A 16,873-nucleotide genomic window follows, 5' to 3' on the forward strand; every position below is an offset into this window, starting at 1 on the left:
TGGGGGCTGAGCCAGCCTGCAGAGGATTATGGGCAGGAGGGTGGCTGATCCAACCAATCCAGTGCCTGCGCTGGGGGTTCCCCTGGCAGGGGGGCGATGGGGGCCGCTGTGCAGTGTCGGGGTGCAAACATCTCCCGGACTGCGGACTATCCCCTCCATCAAACGACACGGCAGCCAACCAACCAACACACATCGGCCACTCACCATGGCAACAGACAAAACAACGACAGTGGAGAAAGGGGGACTTATCAGAAGTGACAGCAACAGTCTGCCAGTGTCCAAGGAGAGATCTCAGAACGAGATCAACAGCCTGACACAGGACGACATGGGGTCACAGGGGTCAGGCAGCGGAGTTTACTGCCAGATCAAAACTATGAACCCCAAAGACACAAGAGATAAAAGGACAGCTCGGTATACAAATGGCAGTGTGGTGGCCTCTGATGCGGTGGGAGGGGTTTGCACTGAGGCCACAGAAGGCAAGGAGCTGGCCAGAGAGAGAAGGAGGGTGCAGTCTCTGCGAGGGGAGGGCCATCGCTCGGTATTAAAGACCGGGAGTGTTTGTACGACCGTGCACGCCACCCCACCGCGACCCTGTCGAGTGATGCCGACTTCCCCACCCAGTCTGTGTGTGACATGTGGGAGGAGACGATCACAGATTACACCATGCACAGGCGCATGTCGCAGGAAGGCTGTCAATCAAATAACCGCCAGCCAGACTTTACCTAATCCACCACGGAAACCCAACCAGTCAAGAAAAGAATCTGCTCTGGACTCTCAGCATTGCACCAAAAATACAGACACGGCAAACACCTACACACGCGCATCAGTAAAGACTTCGCAAATACCACAGCTGTCACACACTATACCAAAAACACACAGCTCCCATTCAAACCACACGTCACACACCCAGAACAAAACAACAGAGTCAAAGCAGCAGACAAGGCCACATTCTGCAGACTTCACGTATTACAAGGACTCAGCCACGCAAACAACAGACACACACAACATCGCCGACAGGAGCACAGCTACCACGCACACACAGCAACCACACACCCCATCCGCAGAAGCAACGGAGCCACATTTGACTGACAAACACAAGTATGACTTGGCTAATATCAAGCACACTAACGAACACACACACCAATACACATCAGTCCCTATCACTTCTGAACATCCAGCTCCTTCCCTTCACAGTGACTTAAAATCTACAGACAGCCCACCTCTCCCACCAAAAAACTCTCCGAAACCCACTCGTTCCAAACCGGCCACACCTGTAGCGCAAACCAAAAACACTCAGGAGACCCCAAACACACCGAAACAAACATCCTTAGAACGGATCAAACTCAAGGACTACGGAAAACAGAAGAGCAAATCATTTGACGACCACACTCTGCCTTGCAAGACTCATATAAAAGCACAATGTAATGGGGCTCCAGGGGGGCTGTTGGTTGGACCCCCAGGGAGCGCACCACGCGGGCTGGAGAGGAAGTTGCAGAGCGTGGAAGAGAACCTCCAATCCAATCAGGAGAAGATTAAAGTGCTTCTCAACGTCATTCAAGACCTGGAGAAGAGCAAGGCCCTCAGCGAAGGGTGAGAGAGGGAAGTTAATGGGGGCGATGGCAGGCATGAGAAGAGAAAAATAGAGAGATGGAGGATGTTGTGTGATATATGAGACAGACCTAGAGGGTTAGACACAAAGAGTGAAAAGAGGGAGGCATGAAGATAAGGATGAAAACAGTGATAAGAGATGGACAAAATTGAAGACGCAGAGATATTCTTTGCAATAGCAAATGCTTCAGCTTGAGTGTGAAAGAGTGAGAAGAAGATGAGATGGTGTCAAGGGAGAGCACTGAGACTGAGAGGGGAGTATGTTTGAGTTTTTATAGCAGAATATACCAACAGGCGGATTTATATTTTAAATGTCAGGCCAGTGGAGAATTGCTGTAGTGTGTGTGTGTATGTGTGTGTGTGGGAGAGAGATCCATATATATGAGGGATACATATATATGATAGCTTCCAGCCTCTAGTCAATGGTAGTAGATCCTTCCTCTGTTCCTTAAAGGGCATGTACTCCCCACAGTAACAGTGTCCCTCAGACACATCATAGCTGCCCATCAAAGCCAACTAATCAATAATTTCTTTCTGCTAATTCTTGTATTATTATATTCTCCTCTCCTGCTCCACATCTATTGTTTCTCTCTTCTCCATAAATCCCTTCATTTGAATCTTTCTCTGAGGCTCTTTAACCTGCTTCGAGCTATTCATCCCTTTCTCCGCCTCCGCTTTCACACTTATCTTTCTTCCATTCTTAATTAATACCTTTTTTTCTCCTCCTTATTTATTTCTGCACCTCCACGTGTGAATCATGCCTCTAACAACTAACACAGTCATTTCCCCTTCCACCATGTTGTGCTCTTCCCTCTTCTCTCTGCCCCGACAACCTGTCCATCACTCTCCCCTGCTGTCACTCTGTTTGTTTCCATCCCTCCCAATTCTTTGCCTCCTCCTCACCATTTCACCTTTACTGTCAGTAATTCTTCCCCTGTAGTTTATATCAGATGTCTTTCTCCCATCCTAACTCAAAACCCCTTTCTACCGCCTCCTTCCAAAGCACTCATACTCATTGGTTGTTCTCCTCAGCCCAGACAACCTATAACAGGAGTTGTTCTCAAATCGGGAAGGAAAGAATTGAACCCTCACCTTTTTGCCTAATCCTTCCTATAATGATCCATATTTCCCCACCTAAACGCTCTTTTTTTACTCTTTATTCATGTTTTTACCTGGCTTCTTTCTGATGTATCTAGCTCCAGACTAATTCCTATCATATTAACTTTGAGAAATGCAATTATTGTGCAAGTTGCAAAATAAGGCTGTGTGTACACACTGCCCTGCCCTGTGTGAGTCACTGTTTAAGAGTGAGGTATGCATATTTTTCAGTGTGTGTGTGTGTGTGTGTGTGTGCGTGTATTCAAATGCCTCATGATAAGTAAGTGACACAAAGTGTAAAAAGGCAGACTAAAGTGAAAGAGAGCGACAGAAAGAGGGCGTAATTGAGAGATAAAGACATATAGAGTGAGAAAGTAAGATAACCAGCAAGTAACATGTATCTGATGCTGTGCCAGAAATGAAAGCACTTTAAGTGGGCCGCTGTGATAAAAATGTCGGCAGAGCTTAGGGGTTGTTGCTGTGCTCAGGTCCTTGTTTTCTTTTCTCTCCCGAAGCAAATAGATGTCTTTTCTTGTGCTATTCGTCTTTGATAAAGACTGGTATAATATGAGAACAAATAATAAGCCAGTACTTTATCAACATAAATCTGCTGTCTCATATGAACAGTTCAGTAAAGGGGCAGCCAACATATCTTGGCAAAATAAAATGTTCAAATTAAATAGCAGTCAGCATGAGCTTGTCAGATGTTTTTCAAGTCTTAAGTTCTGCAGTCTTGTTCAACCTTGACAACACGGTGTGCACGTGTTATCATGTCATTCTTTTCTTTTTTTTATGCACACCATTTATTTATTTATTTTTAAATAGCGAGAATAAAAGATAAAAATCTAATGTTCACGGAACACTGTGCTTATGATATTTGCGTCATGTGATGTTTGGCTCCCAACTAAACCTACCTACAGCGTCACTGCACACAGTGCTCGGGGGATAGTTTCACATGCCTGGAATGCCAAACAGGCCACCCACCAGGACTATGGAGGACCTGAATTGTCCTGTTGTGTACATCGCATGACCTAAACATCGCAAGCTATGTTGGGCCCTTTGACAGACCGCTGAGAAAACACCAGCGGAGGGACCAATACACATTGTGACACCAGCAGTCAAGAGCACGAGACTCTTCACAGTAAAGAAAAGCAAGGCCTGCTAGTGCAAACACAGATCATCAGCATACAATGTTAGGTCTAAATAAATCAGTGGGAGATACCAAAACCTGATATTTATCAATATCATTTGAATCAAGAAAAATCTTTTTTTCAAAGATGTCAACTCTATAGCAACACAATATCATTCATTTAAAAAAAATAAAAAAAAGGTATTAGTAACATCAGATGTGGAGGTGCAATCCAGATGCACAAGTATGTTCAATAAAACCTCTGCGAGTGTGTGCGAATGTTTTACATGTGTTGTTTCTGCAGTCGCAGCTCATACAGAACTGGTCAAGACATTAACAACTGCCCAACCTGCCAAAAGACAGCCTGCATCATCTACAGGTAACCTGATCAAGATAATGAGCTTACCGCATTACATAACCCAACAATGACAACTCATTATTTCCTGCAGCGGAATAAACAGCCCTGAAACTTCTCAGACAACTATATGCCTTTTGTAGCCTTAAAAATGTTCCATTTCACGTTGTTTTTCTCACAGCTTTTCCACATTTTCCCAATTATTCAGCACATCTTCCTTTAAAATGTTATTTTTCATTAGCCTTTCTTCCTGGTATCCTGCTGGCTTTGCCCTTTCCCCCCACTCTTTGATAATTGTGCTACTCACAGAATATATCCATCCCTATTATACGACAAATGCGATACTATGAGTGATCCGCCTCATCAATATTGAAAGAGATTAGACAAGGATGCTCTCTCCAGGAAAGTTATTTACACATAAAATAATCTTCTGTACAAACAAGAAAATTAATTCAGCACCTAAATGATGTCTCTTTCCCTTTCCAGTCGTCCCTCTGGTGTGTGACCTAAATAAGTAATTGCATTCCTAGATCTTCTGCATTTTACAGAGCTGCAAACTTTCAATCTGATACCATATACTGAGTTTAATCCTCCCATCACCTCATCCCATCCCTCTCTTATTCAAATCATCTCATGCCTGCTCAAGCTCTCTTTCTTTCATCTCTAACTTTCAATCAAACTGGTTTCCTCTGTACATCGTTGCCTCATTCCATCTGTCAAATGTCAAAGCTATAAACACCTGTGACCCACTCCCACCCAACCTCCAGGACTCCGCTCTGTATGCACACAAGCTGGAAATGTGTGGTTTCACATATACAGTAGCTCCATGGAGCACAAACATGGATGTTAACTTGCTGTAACTGGAATAATCTGGCATTAAAACATATTTTTAGTCCCAAACGTTGGTGTGGGCACTTATCAGACCAAAGAATCTACTTGTTTACTATCATAAATATAGATACACCTCTCTTGCAGGCCACAGGGGATGAAGACACATGTTACAAGGCCTATATATATATATATATATATATATATATATATATATATATATATATATATATCTCCAGTTCTCTCTAACCCAGCAGTCACACATGCATCCCTTCTGTATTTTCAATTTCCATAACTTAGTTGTTTAATCTCTACATCTCTTCACACACACACACTTCTCAAACTCACTCTTCCTCCGATTCTCTCCTCCCCTTCATCTTAATTAACACAGCAGGATCCTTGGCCAAGTAATGATGAACTCCAAGGGGAAATGACTGCCACATCGTAACATACCATCCATATATCCATACAGATGTACACAGATGGGAATAAACAAATTAACTAACAGAAACCTTCCCCACAGAGTCATATGCAAGCAGACAAAGATGGAAAACCCACAACTTGCATTACAACAGAAATTGCTCACAAAAAGCATTATTCTGGTAAAATATATTCCCTCACATGAAAATGATGGAACTAAATTTTGAATAAGCAACAAGACGAGCAAAACGCAAAACGCTTCCAAAAAGCACTGAATATTTATGTATAGTATAGATATTTAAGATTAGATAGATATATTTTTGAGGGCCTGGGGCTTCCGTAATCTGAAAAGTGTGTTGCTGCTTGCTCTTCACATCAATTTCATCCAATTTAGAGATTTTCTTTCATGCTCCACTTTCCCTTTGTTTTGCACACATGCAAATACAATCATGCATACACATATGATAATTAATACAACAATAAGGGGGATCAGCTTTTATTAGGAAGGTCTGTGCAAGCTTGTCATATGCATACTTGGATGCACACACACATACATACCGTTAAACAAAGAAATGGATATACTTCACGCTATTTAAAGGACATTAATGACTTGGACAGATATGCGGGATCTCCTTCGTAATCATATTTCTTCTCATACATTAGTAGACGTTTCTTACAAAAGAATAGCACATTATATAAGCAGAAAACATTTTCAGTGGATCATTGTGACAAACACACAAAAGTTAGTCTCCATTTGGACCGCCTTATCAAAAACACAGAGAGGATTCTGGGTAAAGAGGACGGCAGATAGGGGAAGAGAGAGAGAGACACAAGCAGAAGATAAATTACTTGTGGGACTGACAAATCCATCTTAATGAATTATGGTAAAAAAATTGGTTTTGATGTGGGCTGATTGCCTGAAGATGTTTAGCCATTGTCGGTCCTTATTAATCTGTATGTTGAGAGACAAGGGTAAGAGGAACTTTTGACAGCCCCTCTGCTTTTCTCCCAAAGCTAAAAAAAACAGCTCAAATACAAACACACAAAGAGACATACGTATGCACCGTTGCACGTATACACACACCCACCTTAACAGTTCTGCAGTTCTTTTTCTCATACACACAACTAATATGCAAGAGATATGACATGCAAAACCTAAACCTTAACCCTGTCAACTACATCAGTAACATTCACCCTCACTTAGACTCAAAAGTAAAGGATAACAAAATGTAACAGGTTGTCACAAGGACAGAAGCAACAATAACTCAGTCACGCACAAAGTTGTGGAAGATGACAGCTTGCACACCAAATTAAGAGCAGCAGCTTTCACCATTGTACTGCGATCCCATGAATGACAGTGAGAGGTAAATACGGGTCGAGACAGGCAGTTAGAGAGGATTGAAAGGAGGGGGAGGTTGAAACCTAGAAAAGTACTGCGCTCTCAAACATAAATTCAGTAGATGTTGGACAGGTGCACCACTTTATCTTTCCTTATATATAGGTTGTGTGTGTGCACATGTGTGTAGTGAAACAGGAGTACATCTCCTTTATCATTTATTCATGGCAGCCATCTCCCTTCCTCTATGCCCATCGGAGCTTTTACTTCCTACTCTATTCACTCGTTCCCTCACTCCCTCCATCCCTGCACTCCTCCTCCCCTTCTCTGGTGGCACTCATCCTCTCCTCCTTTACCTCCCTCTGTCTTGTTGTTTCTCTCTTTGATGACCTACTCTGCCCTTTTTTTTTTTAAAGCTTGCCTTTCTTTCATTTATGTATCCCTCCATATTGCAAAGGAGAGTCAGTGTCTTTCCTCTCTCCTTATCGAAGTACCTCCATGTTTTCTTTTCTCCCTCGCTCAGCCATGGGCTTGTTGTGAAAGATGCGTTTGGTGTACAGCGCGCGTGTGTGTGATGTGTGTGTGTGTTGGGATGTTGGCATACTGGAGGAGGGGAGGGTGGGTTGTTGTCTCTGCTGTCCTTGCCTCATCATGTGGCTCATTACCTCCAGATGCCCCATGCAGCTCCGCCCCTATAATCCAACTTGACACGTGTTTTTTTCCACACACAAAAACACACTTACCAAAAGGAGAGACTATATGACCCGGAGCGGTGGACACTTCAGAGAGATGGTGAGAAAAAGAGCACCAGTGAGAGCAGAGTAGGGAGGGGGAATGACAGAAGCATAGAAAAAGAAAGCCAAGAGGGTCTGCTTTGAACATATCAGAGGAGCAAAAAAGTTCCTTCCTTCAGCTCCTCCATTTTGCAAATGCTCCTCTACTTTCCTTTCCTCTCCTCCCTTCCTCGCTCTTTCTTTCCTTCTCCTTCCACACCTCTCGTCTCACCAGCCTGTGATCCATCGGTGCATGAAGCACAGAAGAATACTATGGATGTGAAATAAGCTGAGTTGAGGCCTGTGTGAACGTATATGTGTGTGCGGAAGGTGCATATATCAGAGTTAAGAACACAACATGATTTCACTCCTCCATAAAAAAGCTGCTATACCCGTAAGTACAACCTAGATACACTTTACATTTTGATCCCTCTTTCTAATCTCTTTCTGCACAGTAAACTTCCAACTGTAGTCACATCCCTCTGTTCGTCCTCTGCCTGCATCTCCTGAAAAATGAGCTATATCAATAAATGTGACTTGATTTGACACCACCCAAACCTCTCAGTTGTCCCTTATCCTTAGCACTGCTATCCCTTTCTTTCCTCTCCAGCGTAGAACATGATTTCCGACAGCAGGAGGGACGTTTCCAGGGGGTTATGGAGGCCTTGGAGGGGGAGTATGATGTGCCTCCACCCACTCTGACCAAGCCCACTCCAGCCCCTTCCTCCTCCAGTCGGCCCAGCGCCAAGGCCCGTGTCAAGAAACTCCGCAAGAAGTGTTTCTGGTGGCTGTAAGATTTAGAAAAACATCAACCTTTCGAGCCGTATGGCATACTGGTGGTGATTGTGTTTTAGGAGACCACTGGCCCCAACGTTTGGAAACAGAGCATCTCTCTCATAGGCCTGTTGGTGAGTCGTGTGTTTAAGTGGCATTAAATCAGTGGTGGCATCCTGTGCATCCCTGTAAATGGCACTTCTTCCACAGCAATCCATCCTCACCAGGTAACCACGTAGAGAAAGAAGAAATGCACTAAAGATGGAAAACAGGACTAAAGGAGCAGCTGCATTTTCCTTGCTGATATATCTCAAGAACAAGATCAGCATGAATTTCTCTCTGCAGGAACCAGACTCCAGCGGCTAATTTGTGATTCCCTTTTGACTCTGAGGATACCATTTCCCCATAACATGTAGGTAACAGAGAGATGAAGCATTGCCACTTTGGGACGACAGACACGCGTATTGTTTTTGTCACTTGGCTGAGTGGCTGTCTAGACAGATGGACAGATGTATGAACGAGTTGAAGCCCAGATGGATTCACGCTACAGCTCGGAATGAATCCTCACAACAATTGTGGCTAAATCACAGCCACTAGCAGAGGAATTTGGAACAATTCTGAAAATCCAACCAATTTAACAACTAATCGGAATACTGTGTCTTTGGACAGCTTGACAGGCACAATTTGAATGTAGAAACAACTCAAGAGCTGAAGAGGATACGAGAGGAAAATAATCAGATGAGCTCTCTGGAGACAAAGACAGCTTGCTGGATGGATAGCTGGGTTTTGGAGAGCAGTGGAGTGTTAAGACTGTGTTTAGAATACATTAAGACACAATATGATAGGCAGCTGATCACAAACTGACGGGGCGTGTCAGATAATTGAAAATGCTGTCAACGTTGTCTGGCAGAGTGATTGATTCTCTCCTTTATTACCATTCAACACAGAAGTGTTTTGATGTAAGCTCAATCTAGTTTCAAGGATGTTCACGCACACGTGTGCATACAAACACAAATGTACAAATGGCATATACTTATAGGTACCAACACACATGCTGTAAACTCATTGCAACACAAGCGAGTACACACACACACACACACACACACACACACACACGTGTCAACCAATGCAAGCTAGGGGTAGTAGGGCAGTTATCACTCCACAGTTAGTTATTGGCCTGTATTCATGTTTCAACATTGTATCAATAGTTGTCAAGCCGTGGCTAATGAGGCGATCCATTCTGTACAAATTCATTTGAAACTAGTTGATTATGTCTGGAGTCTTTCTTAAGTTTAAATTGCACAAATTGTGCAGAGGAATGCTCTGTTGTCGTGCAACATATGGAAAGGCCTACATCATCAGTTTCATGTAATCTAGCATCCACTAACTGTGACTGTTTGCAGTTTAAAGTTATTGCACAACAACAAACATCACATTCAAAATATCGTAAATAATCTATTAAGCATTCAGGTCACACTGACACTGCTAGCGGGTTCATTAAGCTGCACTAGAGAAACAAAAAGGTATGTTAAAAACATACGTCTTACCAAAATGTACAAAAGAAAAATCTGTATATTTTATCAGGTCAAGGTACGTTATCCCATTTCTACAATTAGTAGAAGAATATGGTATTTAAATTTTGATTGAGTCTATCCCTGTTGCAAACACACACCCACAAAAGGATTTTGAACACACATAAAAACACCATTTGCACAATGCTTTGTCCACAGCAGCTCGGAGGTTAACCACTAATCTCAGAAGGAGCTACTTCAGCTGTTTCTGGCTGACACGTTGCCACCAATTAGAATCCTGGATGACACCACACTTACTAATTAACCAAAACAGTGTGTGAGCTCCCATGATGCCCCTATGTTCCCGATCTTCCTCTTGTATGTGCAATAAAGGTGTGTATTTTAAACAAAATATGCTGGTGTTGACATACGTTGTGTTTCAGAAAGAAGTGGATACGGGGTTGGCTTTTGGTTTTCTTTCCAAATCTACTTTAGACAGTAGAGAAAAAGACAAGAAAGAAGATTCTGCAATGCTTGACTCAGACAGGCATTTACGGCGCTTATGCAACGTAGCATGTACTTACGATTAGAGCATGCTCGCGACCCATTGTGATGACTGTCCGGATGATGATCCTCAACAGAGACACCACAATGTCCTGGATATGTTGAAATGTGTCCCCCTAAAAAGAGAGACAGAGAGCGGAGTAAGAGAAAGAGAAAGTCAAAGAAGGATGGAGAGAAAAAAAAATAGACAAACAAACAGATGATGTTAGAATGTCTCAGGTGTAAAAGCACACAAACACACGCAGAAGCAGAACAGAATCCGATCCTGTTCATCATATTGTTGCCGCTGCTCTGACAAACATCTCAGAACTTCTTTCTCGACAAAACTTTGGAGATTCGTCAGCTTTTGTGTGTCGAGCTGTTTTCCCTCCAGCGAACTCTCCTCACTGAGAAAACAACCAAGTTTGCAAACACAGTCCAAAAGCTTCACCGGGGCTCTGAATGGATGATTGGCAGATCAAATGAAACAATAAAGAGAATAAAGTTTTTTTTGCATCTGAAATTGAAAGTCTGTTCGCTGATCAAAGGTTGAGCCTTGCCAGAACATTCAGTTAACCGCCTTCGGTGTGGACATTTGAACCTCAAAGGCACGTGGATGTGGATTGTTTTTGTGCAGACCTGCTTTTGTATTCCTATCTTTCCTTTTGAAGACACTTTTCTGTCATCTTTCTTTTTCTCCATCTGGCCAGCGGCAAACAAGGCGGAGGGGAGGTATCTATCTATCTGTGTTCAGACCAGTTCCTGTTTCAAATATTTAATATGTCAGGAAATCTATATCAATAAAATACCATGTCAACAACTGTTAGACATTAAGACCGGAACATTTTGGTTGTTTCACCTATTGAAAGCTTTCTTTATTTTTACTATTTAAAACTTAAGAGTAGAAGATAGAGATACATCTTCTGTATAGCATACAAATATCTTCTGATAATTTAATTGAGAATTACATCTAAGTAAGCTGTGGTGATATAACAACATTCAAATCCTTTGAAATCTTACATCAAATATGTCATAATCATGTTCATAAATAATATCAATATATGACGATATAATGTGAGGATCACTAAAGGTGCTTTAAGAGACACTAAAACATATCTTTATATCTGAATATGATGACCCAACAAGAAGGATTTTCTCTCCATTTTGGTGAGCCATATTATTTAGATGTATTGCTCTGCTTGAACCTTTTCAGCAATCATTCATCTGTATTACTTTGACATTGGAATGCAGAAGCCTCTCAACACATGATGACAGGAAAGCCTTTAATGGCATAACATCTCAGACATTGCGTTAGCTAATAAGGCAACATAAGAAATACAATTGTTTGATGACCTGTGTGGAGTGAAAGTTTAGAGAAATGAGGTCTGACTAATGACACATTGAAATAGCACAAAGTCCTTTCTCAAAAAGCACACACGCCCACACACACAGGCGCACACACACAGGCGCACACACACACACACACACACACACACACACACACACACACACACACACACACACACACACACACACACACACACACACACACACACACACACACACACACACACACACACACACACACACACACACACACACACACACACACACACACACACGACGCTGACTCAGACTTGCCTGGAGGTAACTCACTAGTGAAGCATCTGCTGCATCCAAACATACCTTAGCAAAAAGGCTACAGGGAGCATCTGTGCGTGTGTGTGCAACATTGTGAGCATAATCCGACCTAAATATGTCTGTGTGTGTGTATGTGTGTGCGTGTGTAATTATGTGTCCTTGTCTGATCAGTAAAGCATAAAAGCAAAGATTGGAGGTCTGAAAAAAATAGAAGTAAAAAAGTTTCAAGCACTCTCTTTTGTACGTGTGTGCATGTGTGGGCTGGCCTGACGGCAGATGATTTGAAAGATGAAAATCACGGAGGCAAGATTAAACCACATTGAATGCACCAGCTCACCACAGCCCACAGAGATAAACAACTGTACACTTCTGCTTTGTGGCCCCAAAATAACAATGTGGGCATGCATGCCTGGAAGTCTTTGTGTGTGTGTGTGTGTGTAATAATGCACAAAAGAAAGGGAACTCCCAATGTTCAACGTATTCAAAATCAGCCTCATAACATGTAAATACGCCTGCCACATGTCCACTCTGTCAACGCAGCGATACCCATTAACCAGAATGCTGTTTGGTTTTGGATGATTTCTCTGGCTATGAGATACATATGCAGCTAGAATATAGCTGTAGACAAACAGCCAGAAGTGGGATCGGTAGCTAAATAAGTGCATATGTTATTTCAGGTTCCACTTGGCAGTTTCTCCAAGTTTCTCAGACAGTTGTCTCAGAGCAGGAAGCGGTGAGCCACAATGCTGATTATTCATTCCAAACTGAAGCCAGACTGGTTTATCATCTCTACTGGCGACGTGATGTGAAACGAAACCCATCGTTTTGTTTTGCCTTGGTAGTCATGTGTTCTCGTCTATGACTGTTAGCACCGTCTCTTTATCACACATGCGCACACACATACAAGTTACTTATGCATTCAACACAAACTCTCCCACAGACATGAGCATCTGTCTATTGCGGAGTCATCTCTTCCATCTCTGCTTCTCTTTCTTCATCTCTCTCCGGTTTGGAGACATCTGTGGTGCGACGGCTTAATCAGGTACCACCCAGAGCGAGGAAGAGAGAGATGAAGAGATGGGTGAAAAACAAAGGAGAAAAGATGCAGAAAATAAGCGATGGAGGGCAAAGAGGTGACACAGTCTGTCATCACCTCTTCTTCTATTTTCTACCTTACCCGGGCTAATTTTAGTGCGTCATCTCTACAGCTACCCGCATTGTTTTCTTATAAAATATTATTGTCTATGAAATACAAACATTTACCTCCATCTGTTTAGTTGTTAACTCTCTGCCTTGCTATCCTCTAGTCACTGTTTTCCTCCTGTTTTCATTTCTCTGGCCTTTACTTTAACAACAACAAAAAACACATCTGTGTGTGTGTGTGTGTGTGTGTGTGTGTGTGTGTGTGTGTGTGTGTGTGTGTGTGAGTGCGTGCGTGCGTGCGCGTGTTTGTGTGTGTGTAGCTTTTCATTACGAACAACTGTGTCTGAGTTTTACAAAAAGCTGTCCAGCATTAAGAGTTGCCAGTCTGGATTGTGAAAGACTCATGTACTCGAACCCAGTGGTCCCCACCACCGGACTGCGGGTTAATTGATTATCACAGTCTGAAATATCTTTTATTTTGAAAAATGACCAGATACATCTGCCTTAGCGTTGGTGCCACTTGAAGGCTGGTCCGTGAAAATATTGTCGAAACCGGTTAGTGGCGCAAAAAGGTTTGGGGACCGCTGCTCTGACATCATTTTCTCCATTCTTAACTTCTTTCATGACAATTTTGTCTCTTCCGCTTTCTTACTTGAGTCTTCTTGTCCAGATCCACAACAGGCCAACAAGCAGAGAGATCACTCTTCACCACGCCGATGTTATTGTTGGTCACAGCCTGCTTCATTGCAAGACTTGAGGCCAAACAGCTTAAGGCTATTTACTTTACTCTTTAAGAGACTGGTTGCACTGCGGTGGCACAGAGATCTGGCGGAGCAAGAGTTGGGTTGGATCATTTTTACCCTAACACTTTCCAAATATTGAAACGTGTACTGAGGAGAGTGCAAAGACCACTGCTGTACGGTTCATTAACGCCTGGGGGAGATACAAATGCTTTGAAAGAAGGTGTTGTTGTGACCTACGTATACTTTTAAGTATGCAGATTGTGTCGACATAAAAGTTTAAACTGGTGTTTTTGCTTGCTCATCAGAATCAGACAAAATCAGATAAGTGATCACTAAGTGCTCCTCAGAGGATCACTTAGTGTCTGATTTTGCTTTCCACTGGTATTTGATAATATCCGTGGAAACTGCAACCGCATAGCCAAACAGCTAATGTGCTAATCTACAGATGATGTTTGTACAGACCACCTCAAAGTCAAAGAAGTTGTAAATAAATAAAACAAAACAAATTAGGTGACATGAGATGAGAGAAAGGAATACATAGGAACTTGTTATTAATAGAAGCTGGGATTGGCAGTTTGTCGTACTACGGTATATGAAACAGCATGGACTAGGTTGTCAAAAACATAGATATATGTTAACACAACACTGAATTTGAAACAGTCTCCCAGAATGCAATTCAATGCCATGTGTGAGCATATACAATGTGCTGTGCGTCTCACCACATTGTCCCTGCTCAGGACCTCCAGAATGTTGTTGAGCAGCTCCAGACTATTTCTCCTCTCATCATGAGGCCCGTCAGCCATACTGGCCAGTGCCCCGCTCAGCTCCCGCAGCATCATGGGTAACAACACATCACGGCACTCTGGAGAGTAACAAAACCACAGGTGGTTAAAGATGACGGTCAGGTTTAAATAAGCAGGTCTGTTAGAACAATCGGATAGTTTGAGAAATGCAAGAGTGATGTTTTATCTACTTCTTTTAGGCAAAGCCATAAAGATGAGAATGCATTCAGATGCGTAAACACAAACATCAACGGGCACAATAATGTGATTTCTCTATGAAAAACCCTTCAAAACCCTGGACGCCTACATCAATTGGTGCAGCACCTATGGAGACAGCTGCGCCCACACAGCGTTGAGTAATGATGCCACCGCAGCCTGAAGAAGAAAGTCAACCCTAACCCCAGACTGCACAATGGAGTGATATCAATCAAGGGTCTATTTACAGTCCCATGCATGGCTCCGTCAGACACACAGGCAACGCATCAATCACCGTGGCCTAGTGTTTTCTCTCTCATATCTCTCTGATTGATCCTAATCTTTACTAATTCACTAGTTAATTTGGTCGAAGCTTCCGACAAAATCCACGAAAACAGGGGAACTCTTGTTGAGTAATTGATAATCAAATGATTATTCCTTTGAGACATCTGGAGTTAAAAATAGTGCACATGATTGTATCTCTTATTACTTAGCCCCGGTGCCAAAGCACTCCATAAATTATTAATGGTTGTTATATAGTCATAATCTTCTACGGAGATTGTCCAACCTCATTTGAGGAATTATAGAAAATCCCTGAAGGACTAAAGTAGCAAAAGTATTGTTATGAAATAGAGTTCAAGCAGACCTGAGTAAATTAAAGTATGTGTAAAAGCAGTAAACATAAACTTAAGCTTTTTTGAATGTGTCATACTCTTCTCAAAAGGTTATTGCGTATTTAATAATAACTTTGAGATTGGTAGCTTGCCATCCAGATAAACCAAATAACTGATGCACACTGATGTGCTTCATGCACACTGACTATCATTGGTGTTTAATGGCATACTGTGTGGGAGATCCAAATATGAAAAACAAATAAACAGAACTTTATTTGCTGTTTGGAGAATAATCCAACTATATACATACAACTAAAAAGGAGGAATAAAAGTAAAACATCATACCTATCAATGTTTGTTTTGTTTTACATTTTTACTGTATTGCTATAATTAATTAAATCAATGTTGTATTTATATTTATTTATTTGTCATAACTTTATTTGGTGTGCAATAGTCTCTTCACTTTCTCATCTGTGCTTTGTGTGTTATGCATCCGTGTTAATAATAATAATAATAATGCATTCTATTTGAAAGGCACTCTTCATCCAATAATCTCAGAGTGCCACAGAGCCAGTACATAGTTAAAATTAAAAAAATTAAAAAAAGGAATAGTTGACAAGTCATAAAACTCAACTCAAAAACGCCTTCCTGAATAAAAAGGTTTTTAGGCCAGTCTTAAAAGAGTCCAGTGTCTGTGTTGCCCTCAGGTGGTCAGGGAGACTGTTCCATAAGCGCGGCGCTGCTGAGCAGAAGGCCGGTCGCCCATGGTGCGGAGCTTGGTGTTGGGGACCCGGAGGAGCGAGCGGTTTGTAGATCTGAGGATGCGGGTAGAGGTTTGGGGAGTAATGAGTTCTTGTAGGTAGGGAGGTGCATGTCCATTCATGCATTTATGGGTTGAGGAGTAGGACTTTGTAGTCAATCCGGGTTGAGACAGGGAGCCAGTGGAGTGAGTGGAGAACAGGTGTTATGTGCTCATATTTCCAGACTCTCATCAGGATCCTGGCAGTGCTGTTTTGAATGTATTGTAGTTTCTGGATGTTCTTGCCAGTGATCCCAGTGAAGAGTGAATTACAGTAGTCCAGTCTAGAGGAGATGAATGCGTGGACAAGCTTCTCTGCATCTGACAGGGTTAAAGTGGGGCGGAGTTTGGAGATGTTTTTGAGATGATAAAAGGAGGTTTTGCACAGGTGTTTTATATGGTCATTAAAAGGTCAGGTGAGGATCAAACCTAACTCCCAGATTAGTGACTGTGGAGGAGAGGGATATGACCTGACCATCGAAGGTGAGGTGAGTTATGGAGGATGACTGAACCTGGTGTGGAGTGCCAACAAGGAGGGCTTCAGTTTTGCTACTGTTTAGCTGGAGAAAGTTGTTGCTCAT

General features: G+C 42.4%; 2 protein-coding genes across 2 annotated transcripts in view; one reads left to right on the forward strand and one right to left on the reverse strand.

The window, feature by feature from the left end:
* LOC117737082 (dedicator of cytokinesis protein 2-like) overlaps positions 1-16,873 on the reverse strand; it is a 90,608-nt gene that overhangs the window by 32,633 nt on the left and 41,102 nt on the right. The window contains exons 25-26 of the mRNA XM_034542728.1: positions 14,622-14,764; positions 10,417-10,512 (exon numbers count right to left, since the gene is read on the reverse strand). Coding sequence (XP_034398619.1) covers positions 10,417-10,512; positions 14,622-14,764 — 239 coding nt within the window. The remainder of the gene's footprint in view (positions 1-10,416; positions 10,513-14,621; positions 14,765-16,873) is intronic.
* LOC117737083 (protein INSYN2B) lies at positions 29-8,341 on the forward strand. The gene is made up of 3 exons (XM_034542729.1): positions 29-1,590; positions 4,140-4,214; positions 8,158-8,341. The coding sequence occupies exons 1-3, from the start codon at positions 29-31 to the stop codon at positions 8,339-8,341; spliced, it is 1,821 nt and encodes a 606-aa protein (XP_034398620.1).

The sequence above is a fragment of the Cyclopterus lumpus genome, chromosome 10, assembly GCF_009769545.1.
Source record: "Cyclopterus lumpus isolate fCycLum1 chromosome 10, fCycLum1.pri, whole genome shotgun sequence".
Classification (NCBI taxonomy): Eukaryota; Metazoa; Chordata; class Actinopteri; order Perciformes; family Cyclopteridae; genus Cyclopterus; species Cyclopterus lumpus.

What these genes read in the sequence shown, in the direction of transcription:
- LOC117737083 (XM_034542729.1), top strand. Translation starts at nt 29, where the DNA reads ATGGGCAGGAGGGTGGCTGATCCAACCAATCCAGTGCCTGCGCTGGGG. An exon ending in AGCAAGGCCCTCAGCGAAGG is followed by an intron (nt 1,591 to 4,139) that starts GTGAGAGAGGGA and finishes TTGTTTCTGCAG; the next exon opens with TCGCAGCTCATACAGAACTG. An exon ending in ACAGCCTGCATCATCTACAG is followed by an intron (nt 4,215 to 8,157) that starts GTAACCTGATCA and finishes TTTCCTCTCCAG; the next exon opens with CGTAGAACATGATTTCCGAC.